The sequence below is a fragment of the Protopterus annectens genome, chromosome 12.part0 (genome assembly GCF_019279795.1).
Source record: "Protopterus annectens isolate FY-2018-M chromosome 12.part0, PAN1.0, whole genome shotgun sequence".
NCBI classification, from domain to species: domain Eukaryota; kingdom Metazoa; phylum Chordata; order Ceratodontiformes; family Protopteridae; genus Protopterus; species Protopterus annectens.
This window is the reverse complement of record NC_056746.1, coordinates 1,309,556,025-1,309,580,858: the sequence shown is the minus strand read 5'-3', so window position 1 is coordinate 1,309,580,858 and position 24,834 is coordinate 1,309,556,025. Positions and strand designations below refer to the sequence as shown.

The 24,834-nt window shown below is 41.8% G+C and overlaps 1 protein-coding gene across 1 annotated transcript in view; it reads left to right on the top strand.

The window, feature by feature from the left end:
* Positions 1 to 24,834, top strand: part of LOC122817164 (DNA (cytosine-5)-methyltransferase 3B-like) — a 1,566,941-nt gene that overhangs the window by 1,001,823 nt on the left and 540,284 nt on the right. Inside the window, exon 6 of the mRNA XM_044090371.1 lies at positions 4,604 to 4,795. Within this exon, the coding sequence (XP_043946306.1) occupies positions 4,604 to 4,795 (192 nt within the window). The remainder of the gene's footprint in view (positions 1 to 4,603; positions 4,796 to 24,834) is intronic.

The window sequence follows — 24,834 nt, the reverse complement described above, 5'->3', positions numbered from 1 at the left end:
ATGCAGACAGTAAAGGATTTCTTACAGGTTCAACCACCCAGGTTTAGCAGAAACTGGCCTTCAAAAAATTGGTCCTGTCCAGTGTCAGACAGGCTACAAAGAGGCAGATACAGACGCCCAAGAGGTAGATCTCAGCCCCAAGGCTCCTACAGACCTAAACAATGAGGTGCTCCAGCCCCCAAAGGAGGGGAAGACAAACCGCAACCTTATAGGAAACAGTCCCAATGACTTCCCTCTACAGATGCCAAGCACTTTCCTTTTGGCAGCACCCCTAGGGGAAAGCTAGCACTTTTCTCAGAAAATTGGCACATAATCACCCAGGACAAATGGGTACTGAATATTGTCTCTCAAGGTTACAGGTTCCACTTTCACACACTTCCAAAATCAAGAGGTATGCCAGACCTGCCACAGAACCAATGGGCAGAGGCGCAAAAACAAATTGCTGCTCTCATGGACATGGGAGCTATTCAAAGAATACCACAGCAAGAACAGAGGCAAGGATTTTACTCAAGACTTTTCTTGGTACCCATAAAGGACAAAGCCTGGAGACCAATGCTGGACCTGTCAATCCTAAATACTTTCCTGGATGTTCCAAAATTCAAAATGTTAGCACTACAGCAGCTTCTACCCTTGCTGGGCAAGAAGGCTTGGCTAGTTACTTTGGACTTCAAGGAGGCTTACCTGCATGTCCCAATCAGACAAACTTGCAGAAGATACCTCAGATTCATACCAGGCTCAATGCATTACCAATTCTCTGCATTGCCCTTTGGCTTATCTACTGCGCCCAGGGTCTTCACAAAGTGCCTGGCACCAGTAATTGCATTTTGCAGACAAAAAGGAATTCAGATATATCCCTACTTGGACAACTGCCTTATTCAAGCAGAGAGCAAGGACGTTCTACTAAAGCATCTGACATTTGTAAAAAGATTACTAATTTGCCTAGGGTACGCAGTAAACGAAAATAAATCAAAACTAGTGCCCTCTCAAGAGATAATATTCCTGGGTGCAAGCTTAAATACAACTGCCCAGATGGCTTATCTCACACCAGACAAACAAAGGCAACTGACTCAATACTTTCAACTGATGGCAACAAAGACCCAGCTCCCTGCAAGAAAAATTCTGCAGGCCCTGGGCTTCATGGCATCCTGCATTCTACTAATTCCATATGTAAGACAGCATATGAGGAAACTACAATGGTATCAAAAAAGTGTTTGGACTCAACATTGCCACAGCCTGGAGACAATCATAACTCTAATTCCCTGCCTACAACAGGAGTTTCGATGGTGGTCACAGGCCTGTCATCACAACAAGGGACAGCCTTTCTCCTTACCCACAGCCAGGCAAACAATAACAATGGATGCATCGGATTATGCCTGGGGGGCACATTTGGTAGGGAAATGTATTCAAGGCACGTGGCCCAAGGAACAAATGCATCTTCACATCAATCAGAAAGAGATGCTAGCAGTACAGAATGCCCTGACAGCTTTCAAGGACCTACTACATCCAGGACAACTACTAATAAAGACGGACAATACCACAGTTATGTGGTACATAAACAAGCAAGGGGGCACACATTCCTACCTCCTATGCAGGCAATCCATGACCTTGTGGAACACAGCACTAACCTATCAGGTACATCTGCAGGCACAATTCCTGCCAGGAACAAAAAGTACGCTGGCAGACGAACTAAGCAGAAATCTCATGGAAATGGAAACTAAATCCACAGGTGTTCAGCATGATAACAAGGAAATGGGGACGGCCAGACATAGATCTTTTTGCCTCCCCTCACAATTGCCAACTACAGAAATTCTGCACAAGAACTTATCACTCTCAAGCATGGAAAGTGGATGCTCTATCATTCAGCTGGAAAGCTCTGACAGTCTATGCCTTCCCACCAATGCCTCTTCTTACCAAAGTGCTCCTAAAAGTCAGACAAGAAAGGCAAAAAATGATCCTGATTGCCCCAGACTGGCCATGCCAGCACTGGTACCCAATCCTAAAGAGCTTGTCTCAGGGCCAAGCTTGGCCTTTACCTCAAATTCCTCATCTTCTGACTCAACAAAACAATCAGATTCTGCACAGTCAGCTCAGAACCTTAAATCTGGCAGCATGGTAGATAATGTAGCCACTCAGACTGCACCTCACTCTAAAGCTGTTATGGATGTCATTTTAGAAGCCAGGAGGCCCAGCACTAGGAAATCCTATGCAGAAAAATGGAAGAGATTCTGTGCTTGGAACCAGGCACAAGGGCTCGACCCACTTGTTCCAAATATACCGCAGATTTTACAATACTTAACTGAGATGCTAGACAAAGGCCTATCTTTCTCATCAATTAAAATCCATGCCTCTATCATTTCAGCTCATTACAATATGGAACCTCCTATTTTTTCACATCCTCTACTAAGACAGTACCTCAGAGGGGCAAAAAACATAAGACCCCCCAAGGAGAGCACCAGTACCAACTTGGGATCTCAATTTTGTTTTAGAAAAACTCACAGTGCCTCCTTTTGAACCAGCCAGCACAGCTGATATAAAATTCTTATCATGGAAAACTGCTCTGCTCTTAGCAATAACTTCAGCAATAAGAGTATCAGAGTTACAGGCATTAATGGCTGTGGAACCTTTCATCATTTTTCACCAGGACAGGGTTTCTCTCAGGACAAACCCAACATTCATGCCAAAAGTAGTTTCCAATGTGGCCCTGAACCAAACCATCCATTTACCAACTTTCGACCCAAATCCCCAGAATAAAGGGGAGAGACTTCTGCACGCTTTGGATATACACAGACAGCTACGATTCTGCCTGGACAAAACAAAAGCTTTCAGGAAAACTGAGCAACTGTTTGTAGCCTATGCTTGAGGATCACAAGGAAAACCTATCACAAAGCAGACAATTTCAAAATGGATAGGACACTGCATCCGCTTCTGTTACGCACAACATGGCAAATCAGTGCCTAAGGTCATTAGGCCACATTCTTCCAGAGCAACAGCCACTTCAGCAGCCTTTCTCAGAGGAGTACCAACCAAAGACATTTTAGAAGCTGCAACCTGGAGCTCAGTGCACACTTTCACCAAGCACTACCACTTGCCTCTGTACTCTAAATCCAGAGCAGGCTTTGCCACTGCAATCCTGCAGGGCCTGGTAGCCTCTCCAAATCCAATCTAGACCCAGCCACCCAACCTCAGCTTTGGGATTCAACCCAAGTGTAATGACTGCAACAGTGAAACACGATGAACATAGTACAGTTGTGTACCTACCATAAATGTAGATGTTCGGGTGTATTCACTGTTGCAGTCCAGGTTATCCACCCACCACCCCCTTTACTTTGCTGGGACTTCTCTGTACTTCTCAACTCTGTACAACCTGTGTGGTGTATTTGCTTGTAGATGAAGGAAACGTTTATATTAGTTCATGCATGATTTTTGGCATAATTTTATTTTTCCAGCCTTCCTATCTGGGGGCACCTGACATCTGGGGAAAGAAAAACTGAAGAAAATGGCGTCAGTTGCATCTTTTATGCCCCTGGCACACTGACGTAAGGGAAGAGGCGACAGCAACCGACGCCAGACCAAGACTTTGGAACTCGGGCTGACTGTGGGTAGCCTGCCGGCGGATAACCCAAGTGTAATGAGTGCAGCAGTGAATACACTCAAACATCTACATTTATGGTAGGTACACAACTGTACTAGATATATATATATATATATATATATATATATATATATATATATATATATATATATATATATGGTTCCAGAGAACTTAATCAATAGCAGTAGACTGAAACATTAAAATGTTGAAATCAAAATGACTGCATAAAGAGCTTGATGTACCTCGCCTTGCTGGATCTATGTTATCATTCATTTCCAAGTTTCACTAATAAAGTGGCATTGTTTGTTTACATGCTGTGTTTTGGATGCCCATTATACATATGTAGTACGTGTATACTGTTAGTAGATATTTTGAGTTCAACATTTTCTACTTTCAACATTTTAACATTTCAAGATTGTGCGTTCAGTATTATGACTTTCATTATACCATTATACAGTAAGTTGGTGGGCACTTGGGTGGGTAGGTGTGTCTGTGTGTGTGTGTGTGTGTGTGTGTGTGTGTGTGTGTGTGTGTGTGTGTGTGTGTGTGTGTGTGTGTATACCATATATATATGGTTATCCCTAGCAGTGGATCTAGGTTTTTTGCTTTCTTTACACTACGCATGTGCACTTGTGATGGCATCTTCCATACTGGTGGGTTCCTGTGCTGTGTGTTTTCATACATGTTTGTGTGAGCCTAGAGGTGACTGCCAACAAATTATACTGTTAAGTGTTGGACGTCTGTATTTTCAAACAGAAATAGCAGTTTGGTTCTTTGTACAAATGTTGGTTTGCAGACAGAAGTGGCTATGTATGCCTTGCACTGCATGTCGCAGGTCATAGTAATGGCTTAGAAGACTTATGCAAGATGGTGTTGGCTTACGAGGGTGCTAACAGTAGACAAAAACTGTGTTCAGTGTTACTTCATGAAAACAGGCGTAAGGAAGTACTTTAAGACAGCACAAAGCATGACAGGAGCAGCTAATGAAAATTTACTGTTACTGTTTTTCAGAATTATAACCAACACTCAGGTTCAGTTACAGCACATTTACCAGACAACTCCTTCATTGATCTCGTTGAGGAAGAAGATTCGAATGTGTCATCTCAAAGTAGTACTACGGGTACAAGTCAGGAAACAAGTGACTCAACAAACTTTGCACATAACACGCAAAAGAATGAACAAAACAGCATTCCTGAGTATCAGGTAAAATTATAGGAGTTTTGGATAGTAGATGGTTTAGCCTAAGAATATAATGTGAAATGGACTGATCTGGTGAAAAAAATGTTAAGTATCAGCACAGAGTGTCAGTAACCACGGTTTGGCACTTACTTTATTTTGTTAAGACCAATATGTAGATGTACAGTAAGCTGATTTAAGTAGTAAGTGGCTGTCAGTAAACATGAAACAGTTACTACATTCTGGTTAGGAAGGTGCAAATCCTTGGTTCCAGGTGTTTTCAAATGTGGGTTATTGAGGGAATTGCACCTGTGAGGTTCTGCATCAGTTAGGTGAAACCTGTCTGTCTAAAACAAATGATCTAAGCCTACATGTGAAGAGCAGTGTGCCACTTAGCACAGACCAGTATCTCTGTGCAGCTACTGACTATTTATGTAGTACAGTTGGAATTGTGGGAGTAGGCTGTATAGAGAAAGTTAAACCTCTAAATACACATGTTTTCACAGTGCAGTGTGCCATACTGCTTCATAATGAGCAGTATTGCACTGAATTGCCTTATTTTTAATGCAGAATATAAGCAACAAAAAGCCCAATGGAGCACACTAGCCATTAGCAAGACACTTAAATTTAGCCTCAGTAGTAAGTAATGCCAACATTAGCCCGCAGTGGTGGTGCTGCGGTAGCGTTGTCACTTCACAGTAAGACGCTGTCCAGTTTGATTCTCAGCTAGAGCGTCTTCTGCGTGGAGACATGCGTGAATGGGCGTACCTTCGTTGAATGTTGTGCGTCAGGGCTGGTAACTCAGCACGTAAAAATCATCTACCAGTCATTAGCGGACTGGAGTTCCGCTGTGGCGACCCCTAACTGGGAAAAGCCGAAAGACACAAACAAAGTAAGTAATGCCAACAGATAGCCTGAGAACCTTCTTTGCCAACCAGAGAGAACCAGCAAACTAACTTCAGCAAAAAATGTACTAATTTTGCCACTTGATTGGTTAGCCAAGAATGTTAACTAGTAGTATCCTTGACTGGATTCTCACCAACTTCTCCACACTTTCCTATAGTTCTGGTAGCCTCCCCGATTCACTCAGTGACCACCTCCCAACATACATTATACATCATCAGGCATATCCTACAAAAAAATCCCATCAACTTACCAAATTCGCAACACCAAAAATTTCAGGCCTGAAGATTTCATAACATCCCTTAAGCTCTGCAACTGGTAACCCTTCAAAATTATATCCCTGGACAGTGCAGTTGACTACTTTAACACCACATTTTTAAATATCTTAAATAACATGGCCTCTATCAGGACAATATGAGCAAAATCTAATTACTCTCTTTGGCTCACTAAACAGACAAAATTACTTCTAAAAGAAAGGGATAAAGCGTGGCACGAATGGACCTACAAAAATCAATAGTTACTCACCAGACGTATCTCCAGCTAAGAAACAAAGCCAAAACCCAAATAAGACTTGATAAAAATAATTACTATACTAGCTTACAAGCTAAATACCAAAACAATCCTCAAAAAGTCCGGACCACGTTAAATAAAATACTACAACCACGTCAAACTAAGATCCCTCAACCAACAGCAAATAATCCCCTAGAATGTATTGCTACCCAGTTTAATAAATGCTTCATTGACTCCATCAAAATCCTTACTAACCAAAACTTCCCATCATCGCACTTTAACCTAACCTCTCTACTAGATAATAATAACACATTCTCCTTAAATCCAGTCCCAACACACAACATACACAAATACTTTCTAAGGCTAAAACCCACAACCCTGGCAGCCGACAACCTACCCAGAGCATACTTAAAAGTAGCAGCTGAAGCCATCTCCTATCCAGTTTCCCTACTAATTAACAATTCCATATCCAAGCAGCTCATCCCCACTCTCTGGAAAATTGCTCACATCATATCCCTACACAAAGGAGGTCCCTCCACCAACTTTTCTAACTATCAGCCCGTAGCAATCCTATCCCCTCTATCAAAAATCCTTGAAAGGTGTGTTCACACCCAAATACTTAACCATCTCCTAGACAATAAATTACTCACAAATACTCAGCACAGCTTTCGGCCCTACCATAGTACTGCCACAACCCTTATTAGCTTCACTAATACCATCAGTCAACTTAGAAATAAAGGTGAGCTAATATCAGCAATCTTTTTAGACTTACCAAAAGCCTTCAATACAGTGTCTTATAACAAACTGCTGACTGCCTTGTCCAAACCGAACCTAAGCTACTCTATTCTAGCCTGTTTTCAGAACTACCTCATAGATCGGCAACAAGCTGTACGGTGGAACAAAGCTCTTTCTCCCTTACTACCAGTGACTATGGGCATGCCTCAAGGGTCTATTCTCGGCCCCCTCCTTTTTAACCTGTTTACAAATAATCTCCATAATGCTACAATTCTAGCCACCCTTATGCAGTATGCAGATGACTCCACTGTCATATGTTCTGCTCCAACTCTACTTGAACTACAGAACTTAACCCAAACATCCTTCAATGCTATTGAATCATGGTTGGCAGATGCCCAATTAATCTTGAACCCAAATAAAACTAAACTCATGCTCTTCCGCTCCACTAAATTCAAAATCCAATCCACTTTCTTCAACATCACATTCAGTAATAAGACTTTGATTGAACCAGTACCATCCTCCCAACTTCTGGGTGTTTTTATTGATCAGAATCTGAAGTTCGACTTACACATTACCCAGACTGTAAAAAAAAGTACACAAGAAAATAGGTACCTTATACAGATGCAAAAACTACCTAACCACAAACTCCAGAATAACCACAGCCAGAACTCATCTTCTGTCAACTTTACTATACGCCTCACCCATCCTTACCAACCTCTCCAAATCAGACCTAAGCAAGCTAGATGCCTGCTATAATAAGATAGCTAAATTTGCCACTAGCTGTCCTCCTAGAACCCATCATTGCAAGGCCCTAAGACAACTATCTTGGTTAGAACTGCCCCACCAACTCATTCTCATACAACTCTGTACTGCCCACCAAATGTACTGTAAACCAATAAAACACCAGCTCTACAAGGCCTCCTCAATCCCCATAAAAGTACCCGTCCACTAAGATCCACTAATAAAGCTCTAAATTAAAGTAACCAGGAGTAAAAATATCTCAGGTGACTCTCTATACTCCTACCACATTGCTAAACTGTGGAATGCCTTACCACTTGAAATTAGAACTATAACTAGCTTAAAAAAACTTCAAGCGTCTCATTAAAGCCCACCTCACCAATTCCTGGACTTGTACATGTACTGGGCATGGGGTCTATATCAGAAGACCGAATGGAAATAACAGCGAATGGCAAAACATGGAAAAGACCGGTCCTCGCACTTGCTGTTGTGGGGTGCTGCACCCCCCCCCCACACACACACACACCCCGCTAAATATATATATATATACCAACTCCGAGATCGCACTACAGTGAGGAAAGGGCAGATATTCCAATCTTCACTGTACCGCAATCTCACAAACAGCACTTCGAGGTCCAGTCTTTTAGATGTTTTGCCGTTCGCTGTTATTTCCATTCGGTCTTCTGATATAGACTCCTGGGCATGGGTAGCCCAAACCATAGAACTAGCAGATTTTAAAATTTTAATTGCATATGTAATGAGCATTGAATTTAAGCCGTATGACTACCTTATAGTGTGGCAACATGCGTGAATGGGCGTTCCTTCAGTGAAGGTTGTGCATTAGGCCCGGCAAGCCAGCACGTAAAAATGTACTGCCAATCATTAGCGGACCGGAGTTCCATTGTGACGACCCCTAACCGGGAAAAGCCGAAAGACACAAACAAATAAACTGTTAATATCTACCAGATTTTAAGTCTTCAGCTTGCTATGCTACCTGTATATAAGACTAAGTATCGTAATTGCACTTGTATACAATGTCATTACCTGCTACTACTGTAAGAACTGTCTTCTAGAAGCATTGTTATACAACATTATTGGTCTGTTCTCCCACTTGACCAGTTTATTCTGTTCTAATATTTTTACCATTATGAATGTCTGTCACTATTTTTTTCTTTATTGTATTATACAATTTTCTTTCTACTAACAAAATAGTTTACTAACAATGCAGCTTTTCTCCCCGGGCCTCTGCTGAAAAAGGGTTTTATGCTCAGTCGGACTCTCCCAGTAAAATAAATAAATAAATAATACCGCTACTGCCTTGCTACTACTAGTGCTAGTTCCACAGCAGCTACACTCAGCTTGGAATCAATATCTCTTTGCTCTTTCTCTCACCTGAGACAAAGCAGTGGCATTAGTCCCAAGCTAGTCCTTAAGAAGCAGGTGATTGGCTCTTTGGTGATGGGTCTATAGACGTCTTGAAGCTTTCTCCTTGTAGTTGCCCTGGATACCACATACAGCAGCTCAGTGCAAGAGAACTAAGCTGCACAGTGATCCAAAACCAGAACAGTCAGCAAGGCCCATACACTTCCCAATCAGAGAGAGAGTCAGGAATCAATAACTTTGCCCTCCTACTCTCACCAGGAGTAAAACAGTAGCACTAATCCCAAACTGGATCCTGAGAAGCAGTTTTCAGGTCCTTTGAGTGACTGGTACATACCTTTCAACTACTTAGTGCAAGAAATCTGGACAAAGCCTAAAATAATGTGCATACAGAGGCTCAAAAAATAGGGGCAAATTTTAAATATTTCTGTTATAAACTTAAAAAGTTGCTAGAATAACAGGGTTTGTATTAGTATGCATTTTCTGAAGAATATGAAGTCTGAAGCACAAGTATATGTTATTTCTCAATCCTCAGTGATTTATCAAAAAACCAGAAGTTTTATGACAAACAGATCAAAAATAATATGTAAAAATGTGGACATTCTGTGAAAATTTGGACAGTTGAGATGTATGGATTGGTAGTGTCTAAGAATGCTAGAAATTACTGACCCTGTGCTCTTTCTCTCACCAGGAGCAAAACCGATGGACTAATTCCAAACTGATTCCTGAGATGTAGTTTGTAGGCTTCCAGTGATTTGCAGGCTTACCCAGATATTTGTGATTTCAGAATTAGGATGGAATGAAATGGAATACAGTTTGTACTGCAGTGTGAATTAAACAGTAGAAAGATATGAAAGAGAGAGTAAATGAGATTTTAACAGTCAAAGGGGAGGGAGGGCCTTCCTAGTTTGAACTTCAAGTGCTCACTTGTATGAGCAGACGATATGACTGGGAGGAGCTTAAAAAGTCAAATGTACGTAAAGAGCAGGCCCCTCAAGGGTTTAATAGCATAAGAGAGAGTAAGAGCAAAGAACAGAAAATATTTTTTCCTAACTTGTCCTGAAAACTTACTTTTAAAACTCCAAGATAAAAACAAATTCAAAATACAACAAATGTAAAGCAAAACAAATTTTAAGCTAAAGCAAACTACAATAAGTAAAACATACAAAACTTAAATGTAGAATTTCAAAGTAATCTCCAACATCAGCAGCACATCAGTGGCAGCTTCAAAAGAGCAAATCTTCTGAGCTAGTAACTAGCCTCGCTTTTCTATTTAGCCACACTGGCCTTTTCTCTTTTTGACTTTTTGCCTTTTTCTCAAGTAGTTGTCAGTAGCCTCACAAACATTTGAACTCCATCCTTAACCCTTTCCCATAGTTTCCGTCCCCCATTACTTTGCCTCAATGCCTTAATTCTTATTCAACCCTGTTTCCTTGCACAGCATAACCTAGTCCCCTAAATTACTACACCCTCAGTATTGCCTTTGCATCCTTAACATCCCCCTTGCATTCACAGCCATATATCGATATGTTCATTACTGGTTAATATTACCTTCATCTGCATGTACAGGACCCCTTGTGCCTTTTTTAGAACCATATCTAGAATTCTGCCCTTTCTGGCACTGTTCTGCAGTAATTGACTGAACTTCTCCTGGTCCTTAGTGCCACACAGTTTTCACTCTCACTCTACTCTGTAGCTTAGAATCTCACTGTGTTTAAGTCTTGGCATATTTTCATAAGTATGACCATCTTCTGCCTACGCTGTTTCTGCTTCCTGTTTCTGTCCTCTAGTGTCTTTACATTTCTTGATCTAACTAAAGGCTGATACCTTACACGGATCCGCTAGCATCCCCCTATTACTCTACCTTTACATCCATGGAATTTACCTAGGCAATGGCACTGCCTGTCTCCTTTTTTCCTTTCTTAAGTGGTGTTCTTCCTCCTTTCTGACCAAACATTTGGTGCTATCTTTTTTGGTGGACTGCTGCTTCAGATCCAAACAGTTTATCTGGCAGTTACCACAGAAGGTTAACGGTATGAGCTGTTAAAGGCTGCTTCATGTATGCCATGGTTTGATTCCCTCAGCCTCCGTTTGCCTAACTGTGTGACTCTGAGTCTCAGTGAATTGATGCTCTACCTCTGTTAGCAAATACAACTAAATCAGTGAGCCAGTCAATCAGTCCATCACTCCTCTGCCATTTCTAAACTGTTTATCCCTGAGTACCTCATTGTGCCATCCTTTTTTGTCACTGGTCTATGCTTTTGTGATACCTACAACATCCAGACTCCCTTCCTGCATCACTACTTGCAGTTCCCCGTCTTCCTACTAAGCTTAATATTTTGCATAATTATGCTACCCAAGGTTGTCTTTCATCTGGTCGCATTCCAGCTGCTCATGAGCTAGCTTCACAGAGCTGAAAAGTTTGTCTTTTTATTAAAGTTCAAGGGAACTTTGATACTTATTCATTTTGGTACATGTACTTTTTCTGAGTTGTCATGTTCTCAGGGTTGATATTTACAGAAACTGGCGTCTGGCGAAAAGAGCCTCCAAGCCATACTGTTTTGTACCTTTTGCCATTCACAAGCACAGATGTTTGCAAGAAACTGACAGTGAGTTGCTGGGACTCAAACAGTGTTCCAGTTCCTGTAGTAGATCCACTGCCTAGCCATGTTCTGATATAACCCTTTTCTATATGTACTGGGTGCTGGTTCATTTTTTCCTAAGTCAGTTGTCTGAACATGTACTCCCCCTTCTACTTCTATATCAACCCCCTCACTCCTTCCAACTTACTGTAAAGGTAATATTTTGGAGAGACTTAACTTTCCAGTCTATCATCGTGCACTTCTGTCCCTTATGGGCTAAGATTAAGCATGCTGTTGGCACACATGTGGTTTTCCATATATCTTCCTAAACTGCTACCATTTGTTACCATTTTTTCCTTGTCCACTGCCACAGACAGTCATTATACTTTAACTTACTGTCTGCTAGTGCAGGTGACACTTATGGCAGTTCTAACTCCAGTATTCTCTTCCTTGTGTCTCTTTGTTACCTCTCTGTCCCTGCTTAGTGCTAGTACTCCTCTCTTGTTTGACAGGTTTTTGATACCTCTTTGTAGCACATCATACCTCCGTCCCTCCCAGTTGGTGACCATTTCAGTAAATACTCCTGTTTTGTATGGAGTGTAAGCCTGGAGACAGGATTTGCTTTAACATTATGTCTTTTTTTTCTCCCTTGCCAAGATTCTTAATCCTTTTGGTGACTGAGAAGTTAGTCATCAAAATCCATTTTGCTGTAGACATTCTGGCTCTCCACTCCTTCGGTCCCCACCCTGTATCATTACATTTATTTTTCTTTAGCCTTTCTCCATCCTTTTGTATAACCAACAACCCTGTTTTTTGTCCACTGGCTACCTCCCCCCCTGGGCTGGACCTTATCCTTTTCCCATCCCTACTGTAGTCTTCCTACACGTGCTGTCCACTCTTGTGTCTTTTTTGGCCTCTGTCCTTCCTGTCTCGCTAAGTGGTCTTTCCTTCCCACTTCCCTCTTCCTATCCTTGTGATGGTGCCTGTTACAGATATCAAGACTTATTAGTGAACATTATTGGTTCCTTAAACAAATGGACCTTGTGGTGGCCATGTTTAAGGAGAGAGGATATCCACAAGACACCCTGGAAATAGGAAAGAAGTAAGTAAGGGGAGAACAGGTAGATTTGTACCACTATTAAGATCTCAGTGGATGGACATGAAGAATTCTGAGTCTAGCACACTGCAAGATATAAAATTAGTCCTAGTCTTGCCGTTTGCTACTAACACTTATACGTTTGTGGAAGTAGTTAGGAAGACTTGGAATATTGTATTCACACGTGAGCTGAAACAAAAAAATTGGAGATTCTGCAATAACAGTTTTTTTAGTAAAGGTAGAAATATCAAAATGTATCTGTAAAGTGCCCCCTGGATTGGATGGTTATCATTAGAAGATAAAAGGATGGTTAAGTGTGGCAGATGCAAATATTCTAGATATATAAATGATGGACCCTACGTAAGTGTCACTCATTATGAAAAACCTGTAGCATGTCCAGGGAGATATGTTTGTGAAACAACCGGGGTAGTATACCTGGCAACAGGTATTTCATGTCCGGCTTTTTGTGTAGGGAAGATGTCTAGGAAGTTAAAAGACCGAATAAAAGAACACATTATCAGCAAAAAAAAAAAAAATCAGTAAATGCCCTTAGTAAGCATGCAATTAGTTATAGCACATTTAATTAATTTATTTTATATTGATAAGGTGAATTTGAGTCAATGTGGTGGTGATTTGATACACTGCTGGAACGTAAAGAACTGGCATGGCAGATGAGGCTAAATGCAAATGTAAAGCCAGGAGTAAATTATTATATTTCTGTAGCCAACTTTTTGAGACACAGAGCAATCATCCTTTGACATGTATTCTTTAACTGGGTGGGTGTTTCAGATGTATGTATACCACTGTTACACCACAATATCATTTTTTGAGTTGTATATGAATTGCATTTTAAAAAAAGTCTTTTAGCAGATTAAGTTATTAGGTATTTTCTGCATGTCATTAATTGATGTAGTAGGTGTAATGTAAAAGTACTGATGTAACACAGAAATGTTGAGATTTAGGATGTGGTTTCTTTAAATGTTTTAGGTTGAAGTAGTCATGTGATTTTTATTAGAGGCGGGTATTGGTATATGTAGCTAAAACCACAGTGTGCTTTTTACTTAATTTTAACTCTAAGAAAATCCCTGGAGATGCATATAGGGACAAAAGTGTTTAGATTTCTTGGTTGAGAGTAAAATGCGAAGATAATACATCTGACTGGACCTGCAGTGTTATGTTGCTCTAATTGGCTCTTACGTGATTACCCCAGACACTGTCTCACCTTCATCATTTGTCAGTTCTCTCTGCACTCACCTTCCACCATGGCTTCTTACTCCTTGTCTTCTCATTTATAGTTGTTTTTCCCACTTTATCCTTTCCCTTGCCTGCACTCCTCAGACAACCTCTTCCCGTGTTTTCTTGTCCTCTGCCTATCTCCAGTCTCTCACTTTTTCCCACACCATCCTGTTTCCTGGCTTTCGGAAAATCTCCGCGACTTGTTGTCACCTAACTAGCTCCCCCACTCTTTCTCTAGCTCCCATATTTGACCACACTGCCTCCTCATTCTTTCACTAGCTTCCCCATTCTTTCGCTAGCTTCCATATTCAACTGTACTGCTTCCCCATTCTAGTGCAGATCCTACATATCTGCCACCCAAAATTACTTGAACCATTCATTAGCACTAGAACAGCAGCTGCTCAAAATCTCTACTTCTCTTCTCTCCCAGCCTGTACAGTATCTGTCTTTGATGATATCCCGTTCTTGGATTTTTCAATTTTTCATTTTTTCCCCTTTTTTCTTGTTTGATGAATGTATGTTTTAGTAAATTTCTAGGTGTTTTTACCTCAGGTGTGAGTCCTGAATTGCTAAGCAAATTCCAGACAAGTGATAGTTAAAGGTAATTAAAAGTAGAGCATATGTCAGTTAATGTTTTATTCAGAGTCGGTAAACAACATGTAGCAGTATTTGTCTTCCTAATTAGGCAAATTCACATGGCTTTTAGAAGGAGATAGATGTCATCTGTTTCTGTTTATATAATAAACACACTCACACACAGTTAAGGTTTACTTTTGTTATAAGCTCCATGCAAGAAACCAAAAAAAAATGGAATTAACAAAATTAATTAAATATAACTATAAATTATGTAACTATAAAATTAATCTTTTGTACAAGTGTGCAGTAAGATTACTTCCTAAAAACCAGAAGCCAAATAATATGTCAGAATTCTAGACCTAATTCACTTAAAATTGTATGGTGGCTAATAGCAGTAGGTTTAAGTGGTGTGCCTTAGTATATACCTGTAATATCTTTCAAACTTTTGTATGTCAACTGTAAATCACAAAATGCAAGTACAGAGTTTGCAGACCCATATAACTGTAGAGTAAAATGTTCTGGAGACACCTGTGAATCTGAATTCCAGACGAGCAGCAAGAAACAGTTATACATTATCAAACAAAGCTGAAAATCAATAAATTCCTCATACAATCTCAGTTCAGTATTTAAAGTAAAAATTAAGTGATATGCCTTAAAAATAACATTTCAAATTTTGTATACTAATTTTATGCCAGGATTAAAATCTACAGTTTACTTGATTTTAAGAAAAGGAAAGGTTATCTGCAATCTGCATGACAGCATAATATAAATTGCACTAATTTAGGTGTAAATAGTTGTAAACCAACATCAAATGAACAAATCTAAACAGGAAACCAGCAGAGCAGAAAAGTTCTAAATAAATAATTAATTCAAAATTCACTAAATAGAATTTAATAAAAGCAATAAAGTCAAACAACAGACAACCCTATCTGAAATGGAAGTTTAGATGTTTTTCACTAGATCACTGCTGCAGTCTTCCTTACATTTGGGAATTCACTGCTAGGTGTCCCATTCATCTGTCCAGTCTTCAAGAAGTCAGAAGACTTCCTCCTGTAAAGTATTTTTTTTTAGTTATAGAGAAAGGGAGTGTGAATTTGCAGGAGTGGTGGTGCTGCGGTAGCGTTGTCACCTCACAGTAAGACGTTATCCTGTTCGATTCCCAGCTAGAGCGTCTTCTGTGTGGAGACATGCATGAATGGGCGTACCTTCGTTGAAGGTAGTGTGTCAGAGCTGGCAACTCGGCACGTAAAAATCTACTGGCAATCATTAGCGGACCTGAGTTCCGCTATGGCGACCCCTAACCGGGAAAAGCCGAAAGACACAACAACAACAACAATAGGAAGCTGCTTGGAAAGGACCAAGTGTTTTTTTTTTTTTTTTTTTTTTTTATTTTGCTCTTCCCTTGTGTAAAGGGGTGGGGTGGTATTTTAACTAAATGGGCCTGGGTAAATATGTGCTGTAAATTCCCTGATCCCCTTTGTACTGTGATCTACATAGAACTGCATCAAAGGGGATTTCATCCTTTTCCCCACCCCGGTGGTATATATAATTTGGAAGGAGGTGAAGGAGGCATGACCCCATGCAGAAATGGAGATTTTTTTTTTTTTTAGTTTTGAGTTTTCAACAAATTGATCATGTGGTCTCGATCATATGAATTTCAGTTTCCTAAAACTCAGTGAAGTGATATAAACCCGCTCTGCTTCTGACTTCATATTTATGTTAACAAACACAAATCTTCCATTGATGTGTCCCTTTTTTTTTCACAAGTTAAATAATTTTTTGCATTCCTCCTTATTTATGCAGTTTCCCATGACAGCTTTACGTTTTTTAAAAGTACATTCATCACTCATATGTGCTTATTCTTTCACTTCACTTAATTTTTAAATTGGTGTATATAAAATACCCTTGCGATTTATGTGTGTCTTCATGGAATTGTTTTGTATTTTTCACTAGTGATCAGGTTTGTTTATTTCTGCATTAAAATATAAAAAGACATACTGTCTAAGGATATAACTCTTTAACTGTTGGTATTATAACAGCATACTTATCTAAAGTCTAGTGGAGTTAACCAAAATAAATATATATATATATATATATATATATACACACAATTAAATAAATCCTATGTAACTGACCTTTCATGCCAAAAACGGTTTTGCAAGTGTATTCTGTGGTCATTCATAGTTTTAACCATTACCTTCAATGAATATCGAAGACCAAGACTTGTTTTAAAAACATGTTACAGAAATTAGAAAAGTTGTTGTAAACGATTTCTACCTCTACATCTAATCTGATTATTGTTTGTATTGTGGATGCAAAGCTACTCTATGGAAATTATACAAATGCTTGTGTGATTTTTGTCCATTTTATAACTTGATATTACCACTGCAAACATCTTTGCCATGTTTTTTGCTGAGTTGTTTTCCCTGGGCCTCCACTGTAAAAGGACAGCTTATCCAGTCGGACTTTCCCGGTAAACAAATGAAAAATAAAATAAATATGCAGAAATGAATACAAACAGGGTAGAAATACTGAATGAATATTTATTTTCATCCTCAAAAAGGAAGACAGCCAAGGTTTACATGGAGTTAGCAAAGAGACTGGGATTAGTACCATAAGATTAAATGGAAGGCTAGTAAGAATTAATGTTGTGAGCATGTAGATGCCTGTATCTTATCACCCATCCACAGCAGTGCAGCAGTTAGCGGAGTGACTGCTTTATCTGTAACTAATCTTTTCATGTTTTCACTTGGGTAGGGGGTAGTACTTCGGAATAGTGACTGATAATGTTCTGTCTCGGCTTCGTTCTCACTGATGGATTTGGAGCCAGTCCTCTGCTCCGACTCAGCCAAATGCTAATGCTCGAGGTCTTCAGCCAGCTCGTGGCCTACTCCATATCCCATGATGCACTGATGCTTCCCTCAGATCTCATTTGCCTCTGAAAAAGATTGGGCGTTTCACCAGCTCTGGCCAGTGAATATAAGTATTTTTCTCAAGTTTAATATCTTTTTTCTAAATATTTTACCTTTTATATAGTTGTTAAAGGTTAGTTTAAACAAGTTAGTTAGTTTAGAGAATTATAGGTAGCATACCTTTCTCTGTCTCTTTCTTTTGTGGCTGTTTTTATTAGGCCTAGTTTAACTCCCTTTTCCCATTTATTGTAAACATTGATAGTTATAGCTTTCACTTATATACATATATAGCTGTATATGGTGTGTTTATTGTTAGTAGTATAAAAGGCTTAGATATATTTTTTTTGTGAGCCCGTTTTTTTATTTAGGGCTGTTTCTTCTTTAATATGTAGCCTGTTTAAATTAGAAGACTTTAAGCATTGTTTATAGTATTCTAGTGTGATTATTGTTTTTTGTAGGATTGTTGATATGTCTCAGGAGAAATCTTAGTTGGTTTCAAAAAATGCCCTAAGTGTGGGCAGAAGATCTCAATCACTGATGGACACTTGGACTGCGTATATTGTTTGGGGGAGGTTCACCTCCAAGAAAATTGTTCCATATGCCACTCATTCAGTACTAGGGTGCTGCATGAAAGAAAAAGAAAACTGATAGAAGAGGACTGGTTAAATCTTCCTTTCAGGACTCATTAGATAAGGGCAAGACCCAAGACAAGCATTCAAAATTTTCCAAGTCTTCTTCTAGATGGGAGCCAAAGACAAGCACATCGACTCCAAAAGAATCGGACAGACCATCTACCTCGGCACCACAAGTTTTGGAGCTGATGGTTGTGCTTGTTGCTAGGAGCTAGTCCCCGGTTCTGGAGCCAGTATCTCCTACCCTTAAGTCTCCTATTTTACAGTCAGTGGCTTCTTCCATAGCCTCTTTTCAGTCCTCAAGACCCTCTAATAAGGATGTGGATCGTGTGGTGTAGAGGCTTCTGCAGACACCGGCACTAGCTAAGATTTTGCCGGGGATGACCCTTGGGGCATTGGTTCCGACTGAGACCCAGTCAGTTAGTCCTGTTCCTCATCCAACCCGACTCGAGGTTTTGGAGCCAGCGTGTTTGGAGCTGATGATTGTGGATCCACCAGAGGCAACACCTGCTTCAGGCCTGTCGGTTCCAACTACTCTGACTTCCTTGGTGCCGACCGTGGAGTCTAGGAGCCGACACTCGCCGGTCGGGTCCAGGGAGGATAGTCGAACCAATCTCTCGGTTCTGACTTTACCTCTCATGGCTTAGGCGCTGCTGAGCTCGGCTCCTCCTTCGGGCTCGGATCCCACGACTTTGGTGCCGTGGAGATCCACCTGCTTCTTCAGATCCAGGGGTTTCCTCTCATCGGAGCCGGGGGGCTTTTGAAGCCATGAGGAGAGTGTTTTCCCCTTGGGCTCCCACCTCATCAGAACTGGCAACTTCCTCCTCCGAAGTGCCTGTGTCTACCTCTGCTTCACTAGTCCCTCAAAAGCATAGAGACCCAGATCCTCGGGTCGCCCCATTGGGTGAGCCCTGCTCTTCAGAGACCTCACCAGAAGCTCCCACTGAGGAGGTTCCTAGGAAGAGACTTTGCAAGAGGAAGAATTTCAACTCCCCACAGGAATCCATTACATCAGATACTGACTTAGATGAGTCAGAAGGGTCCCCACGGTCCCCCTCTGATGATATCTCGTTTGGAGATTTCTTGGAAATTCTCAAACAGAGGGGTAGCTGGAAGCCCATTAACCTTACTGCTGATGATTCAGTTCTCCTGGAGGCTTTTGAGTCTCAGCTCCCCATCTCTTGGGTGTCTCCTCCTTTTGATGAGCTGATGGAACTCATTTCTCGAAAGGTGTGGGAGTCCCCAGATACCATGGAACCTGTCCCTCGGAGGCCTAACAAATTTATGACGTCCCCCCAGGACAATGCTTTCCTCACCAAAGGAGTACCTGTCGATGCTATGGTGGTGGCAACAGCCACCAAGAAGGAGTTGTCAGAGACCTCTACATCTGTTCATCCTCCTAACAGGGATTCTAGGATCATGGACAGGTATAGTAAGCGAATGTTTAGTTCAGAGGCCTTTGCTCTTCGATCCCTGAACTATCTCATGCATTTTACTAGACTGCAAAGAGATCTCCTTAAAGAGCTGGGAGAAACTCTACAGGGTGCAGTAGCTGCAGGAGTTTCAGATGAAGCAACTTCTAAGCTTGCTACCGTAAATTCCCTTGTAAACTCTTCCATGCGTATGATTTTGTATGCAGCTGATGGAATGAGCAGGGCAGCGGGTACAGACATTGCTCTTTGGAGACATTCCTGGATGCGCTTATGCTCCTTTGCGGACCCCTTTAAGTCATCCTTTGTGAACACCCCTTTTGATGATTCCTCCCTGTTTGGATCCAAAGTGAAGGAAACGCTTACCAGGAGTGAGCAGGATGGAAAGACTCTGCTGTTGGAGTCCATTTTTCCACCCCTACCAAACCTTACCCCAAAGGTCAGAAGGGAGGGAAGATGTGGTTCCGTAAAACTCAAGGAGCTTTCCAGGACACTCATGGTGGACCCCCCCTCTAGAGGCAGAGGAGGGGGTAATAATGGAAGACGCCGTCCACGCGGTAGAGGGGTTCCGCAGAATCAGGGTGACAGAGATCAATTTTTTGGAAAGCCCTATCAGCGCTCCTGAAAGGAGGCCAGCCTGTCCATCTCTGGTGGCAGTCAGGGGATGTTTATCCCTGAACTCAGATGCCTGGCAAAACATAACAAAACATCACCGGGTACAAAGGATAATATTCAGAGGATACTCCATTCCCTTTGCCACCCCACCATCCCTTGTAAGAAAAATCCTGGATGGCCCACCCATAGAGATTCAAAGGTTGCTAGAAAAAAAGAGTCATCCAACCAGTCCCTGCAGACCAGAGAGAATCCGGAACTTACTCAAGGCTCTTTTTAGTTCCAAAGAAAACGGGACTGGAGACCCATTTTGGACCTCAGCAGACTAAACAAATCTGTCAAAAGACTAAGTTTTGGATGGTCACACTACAGTCGATACTTCCCTTTCTCGGGAAAGACAATTTGATGTGATCGATAGATCTCCAGGATGCATACTATCATATCAAAATGGCCAGGCTATCCAGAGATCATCTACACTTTTGGCTGGGAGCCAGTCACTACCAGTTTTGAGCTCTGCCCTTTGGTCTCACTACAGTCCCCAGAGTGTTCACCAAATGCATGGCAGTAGTCACTGCTCACCTGAGACGTTTAGGATTCCAGTTGTTTCCATACCTAGACGACTGGCTCCTCACCGCCACTACCAGGCATCAACTAATACTAACAAGGGACACAATCATGAACCTCTGCAGTCAGTTGAGGATTACCATAAACTCAGAGAAATCTAACTTATCGCCATCCAAACGTACCGTCTTTATAAGAACAGATATAGATACCATTTCCATGACTGTAAAATTTCCACTGGATAGGGTTTGTGTTTTACGAAAACAGGTCCTACTTCTTCTAGCAAAAGAAAAAGCCCCAGATTCAATGATGCTCAAATTATTGGGGACAATGACGGCAGAACTCATTGCGATTCCTTTAGGTCGAATGCACATGCGTATGCTACAATGGCTTCTGTTCACACAGTGGTCTTTTCAGGAACTTCCAATGTCTCATCAAATCCTGATAACAAACTCATGCAAGAATGGCCTTTGCTGGTGGCTGACATCTCATCAATTAACAATAGGTCGCCCCTTTGTTCTACCTGCTCCCATTGCCACTGTGACCATGGATGCCTCCCTGATAGGGTGGGGGCATTATCAGGGAAGAACAGCCCAAGGCACGTGGAAACAACATGAGGCTCATCTGCATATCAATGTCTTAGAGATGAGAGTGATACTTCTAGCATTGCAGTCCTTTCAAGACTCCCTTCCTCTAGGAACTATTGCAATGGGCAACTTCCACCCAGCACTTTCTGATAGCAACGCACATCCCGGAGAAGTCCAATGTGATAGCAGACAAATTGAGCAGAGCAATTCTATTGCCTCATGAGTGGCCCCTGAAATAAGAAGTGGCGGAAAGGATATTCCGCAGATGGGGCCAGCCTTGCTCTGACCTCTTTGCAACCCCAATGAACACAAAATGCAGCAGCTATTTTGCCCCAATATCCCCTGCAGGAGATTCCCCAAGGGACGCGCTTGTACACAGTTGCCCCCCCCCCCGGGTCTCCTTTTTGCATTTCCACCTTTTCCACTGATACCCGAAGTTTTACTGTAAGCAAAGACTCTGGGAAGGACCATTATTCTAATAGCCCCTTACTGGCCTCGTCAGATTTGTTTCCCCTTTCTTCAGCCTCATCTATTGGAAGAACCTCGGATCCTGGACCCAGTTCCAGATCTTCTGACTCATTCATCAGGAGCTCTTCATCCAACACTTCACACCCTCATATTGACAGCTTGGTTGCTCCAGTTCCCAGAATAGCAAGGTTTCAAAATCTCTCAGCTGCAGTTCAGCACATTATAATATCCTGCCATAAATCATCTACCAGGAAGTTGTACTTTAGTAAATAGAAGAGATTTTGTATATGGGCGTCTCAAAACAATATTAACCCGTATCTAGCCTCAATTTCATCCATTTTAGAGTTTTTACCAAACATTTCAATGAAGGAGCAGCTGCTGCAACCATTAGGGTTCAGTTAGCGGAAATCTCTAACTTTCACCTTGGTGATCAGGGGTCTGGTATCATGTCCCACAGATTCTCCAAAGCCTTTCTTAAGGGAACCTCTCATTTGAGGCCCCCTATTCAGTCCCAAGTTACACCATGAAATCTAAATTTTGTCCTTTCTCGTATCATTTTACCCCCATTCGAACTGGCCTCATCTTGTGACCTGAAATATCTATCATGGAAAACCATTTTTCTAGTAGCTATTATGGCAGCTCGGAGGGTTTCAGAGTTACACGCCTTGTCCATAAAACCTCCATATGTAATATTTCATAATGACCGAGTTTCTCTTAGGACAAATCCATCATTTTTACCTAAGGTATATTCAGAGACAAATCTCAGTCAGACTATAGAATTACTTGTTTATCTGAAGTAGTTTACTTCATTTGGTCTTCAACCTGTGGGTTATGGATCAGTATCGGATCTGAGCCAGCAACTTTTACTAGCATCTGCTCCGAGCTGCAAGCTCTTCCCCTTATCCATAATACACCTCCACTGCCTTCCATCCCCAGATCTCGTTTGCTGCAAATAGCTTATGCATCGTGATCTCTTGAGCTCCAACTTAGTCAAGTGGATAAAACCTTTATGAATATCTTTTTTCTTCAAAAATTGTTAGGTAGAGTTAGTATTGGTTCCCCAATATTCATCGTGTTTCACTGTTGCAGTCATGACTGTAGGGTTCTCCCCTGCCGGCAGGCAGTCCTCGGTCGGCCAGAATCCCAAAGTCTGGGTCCGGCGTTGGCTGTTCAGCCATGCTCCCTGACGTCAGAGCGCCAGGAGTACAAAGCTGACAGCCGACGCCATGTTCTCCAGTCTTTCTTGCCGTGCGGTGATAGCAGTTTGCAAGTGCTGGTCGGCTGACTCCTGACAATTTTTTCTAAACAAACTTCAGTCCAAAGACTTTCTTCTCCTACTCAAAGCTAAGTACCCCGTTGGGGAAACTTTTTTCTTGCTCCAGTCCGATGTCAGAAAAAGTTAATAATTGTATTTCATGTGGGAAGCAAATACCTCATAAGGATTTTCATTCTTACTGTATTCCTTGCTTAGGCCCTGACCACGACGTAGCTAGTTGTCGGTTTTGTGCTAGATTCAATCAACGTACAATTAAATGAAGGTACGATTTTGCATTTCATTACTTCGGTAGGCGTTTTAATTACAAAATGTCATCGGATACGGTTCCGGCTACCGGAGTTCACAAACGACGCAAGGACAAAGACAGGCCTCCGTGGTCCAAATCAGACTATATTGTACAAGCAGAGCCAGCTTCAGGTTCGGCCATCATCAGTGAGGTGCTTTTGCAGCCCCTGTCTTCGGCCATTTCGGAACCGATGGCCAATACGGACTCCCACAAGGAGCTAACTAGGTCTTTGAATATTTCTGTTGCAGGACCTTCGGACAATGCTCCTTAGGATGGGTCCGGAGCCGCTGTGCAGGTACCAGCTTCCGAAGGGGTTTTCAGGCCTACTCAGCTTCTAATAAAGGCAAAGCCAAAGACAAAGGCAAAGACTCCTTCCAAATAAAAGACTGCAGCCCAGGCCTCTTCTGATCCAGCTCCCAAGTCTCAGAAACAGTTACTTAAGATGGCGGAGGTGCGTCGAGTTATAGAGTTTTAGGGTAGTTTGAGTAGTTTGTATTGTTGTGTGGATTTTTTGCTTCCCCTCCCCCCTCAGTGTTTTTCTGTGTGCGAGTGTGGTGAGTGTGTGTGTGTGTGTGTGTGTGTGTGTGTGTGTGTGTGTGTGTGTGTCAGTAAGAAAGAAACTACTTTTTTCTTAAGGTTTCTGTCTCTGATAATATGGCTGACAAGCCTATCTTCAAACGTTGCACTGAGTGTGGCCATAATTTATCCTCTGCGGATGGCCACACTCGGTTTATTATGTGCTTGGGCATGGCCCATCTGAGTGTGGACTGCAGTTTATGTGTAGTCTTCAACCCCCACGCCATTAAGGATAGGAAGTCCAAGTTGGCCCTCTGAGGCCTCCTTCCCCCTTCAGAGACTGTATCCTCGTCTCTGGGTTAGTTTTGGTGCCAAAAGAAAACGGGGAACTTAAGGCCCATTCTGGACCTCTATACCCTGAACCTGTCAGTTGCCAAAGAGAAGTTCCAGATGGTCACATTGCAGTCCATCATGCCATACCTGCAAGAGAGTGACTGGATGTACTCGTTAGACCTCCAGGATGCTTACTATCACATAAAAATGCACAGAAGCTCCAGGAGGCTCCTCCCCTTCCGGCTAGCAGTCAATCAGTACCAATTTCGAGCCCTACCGTTTGGTCTCATCACAGCCCCCAGGGTGTTTACCAAAGTGATGGCGGTAGAAGCGGCTCACCTGAGGCTTCAGGAGATTCAGATCTATCCATACCTAGACGATTGGCTCCTCACTGCTCCCACCAGGCATCTACTCTCCCAAACCAGGGATTATTTCCTGACTTTTGCCCTGCGTTTGGAGATCACAATCAACACATCCAAATCTCTCCTAGATCCTGTACAGATGATAGGCTACATTGGTGCCAGGATAGATACTCTTCAGTGCAAAATCTTCCTGACCTCGGAGAGAGTTCAAAACCTGAGGATGCATGTCTCCCTGATCTACCACTCTCATCTCTCAATGGCAGAATCGATATTGAGGGCCTTAGGCTTGATGGCGGCAACCATAACTCTTCTCCAGTGTGCCCATGTACACATGA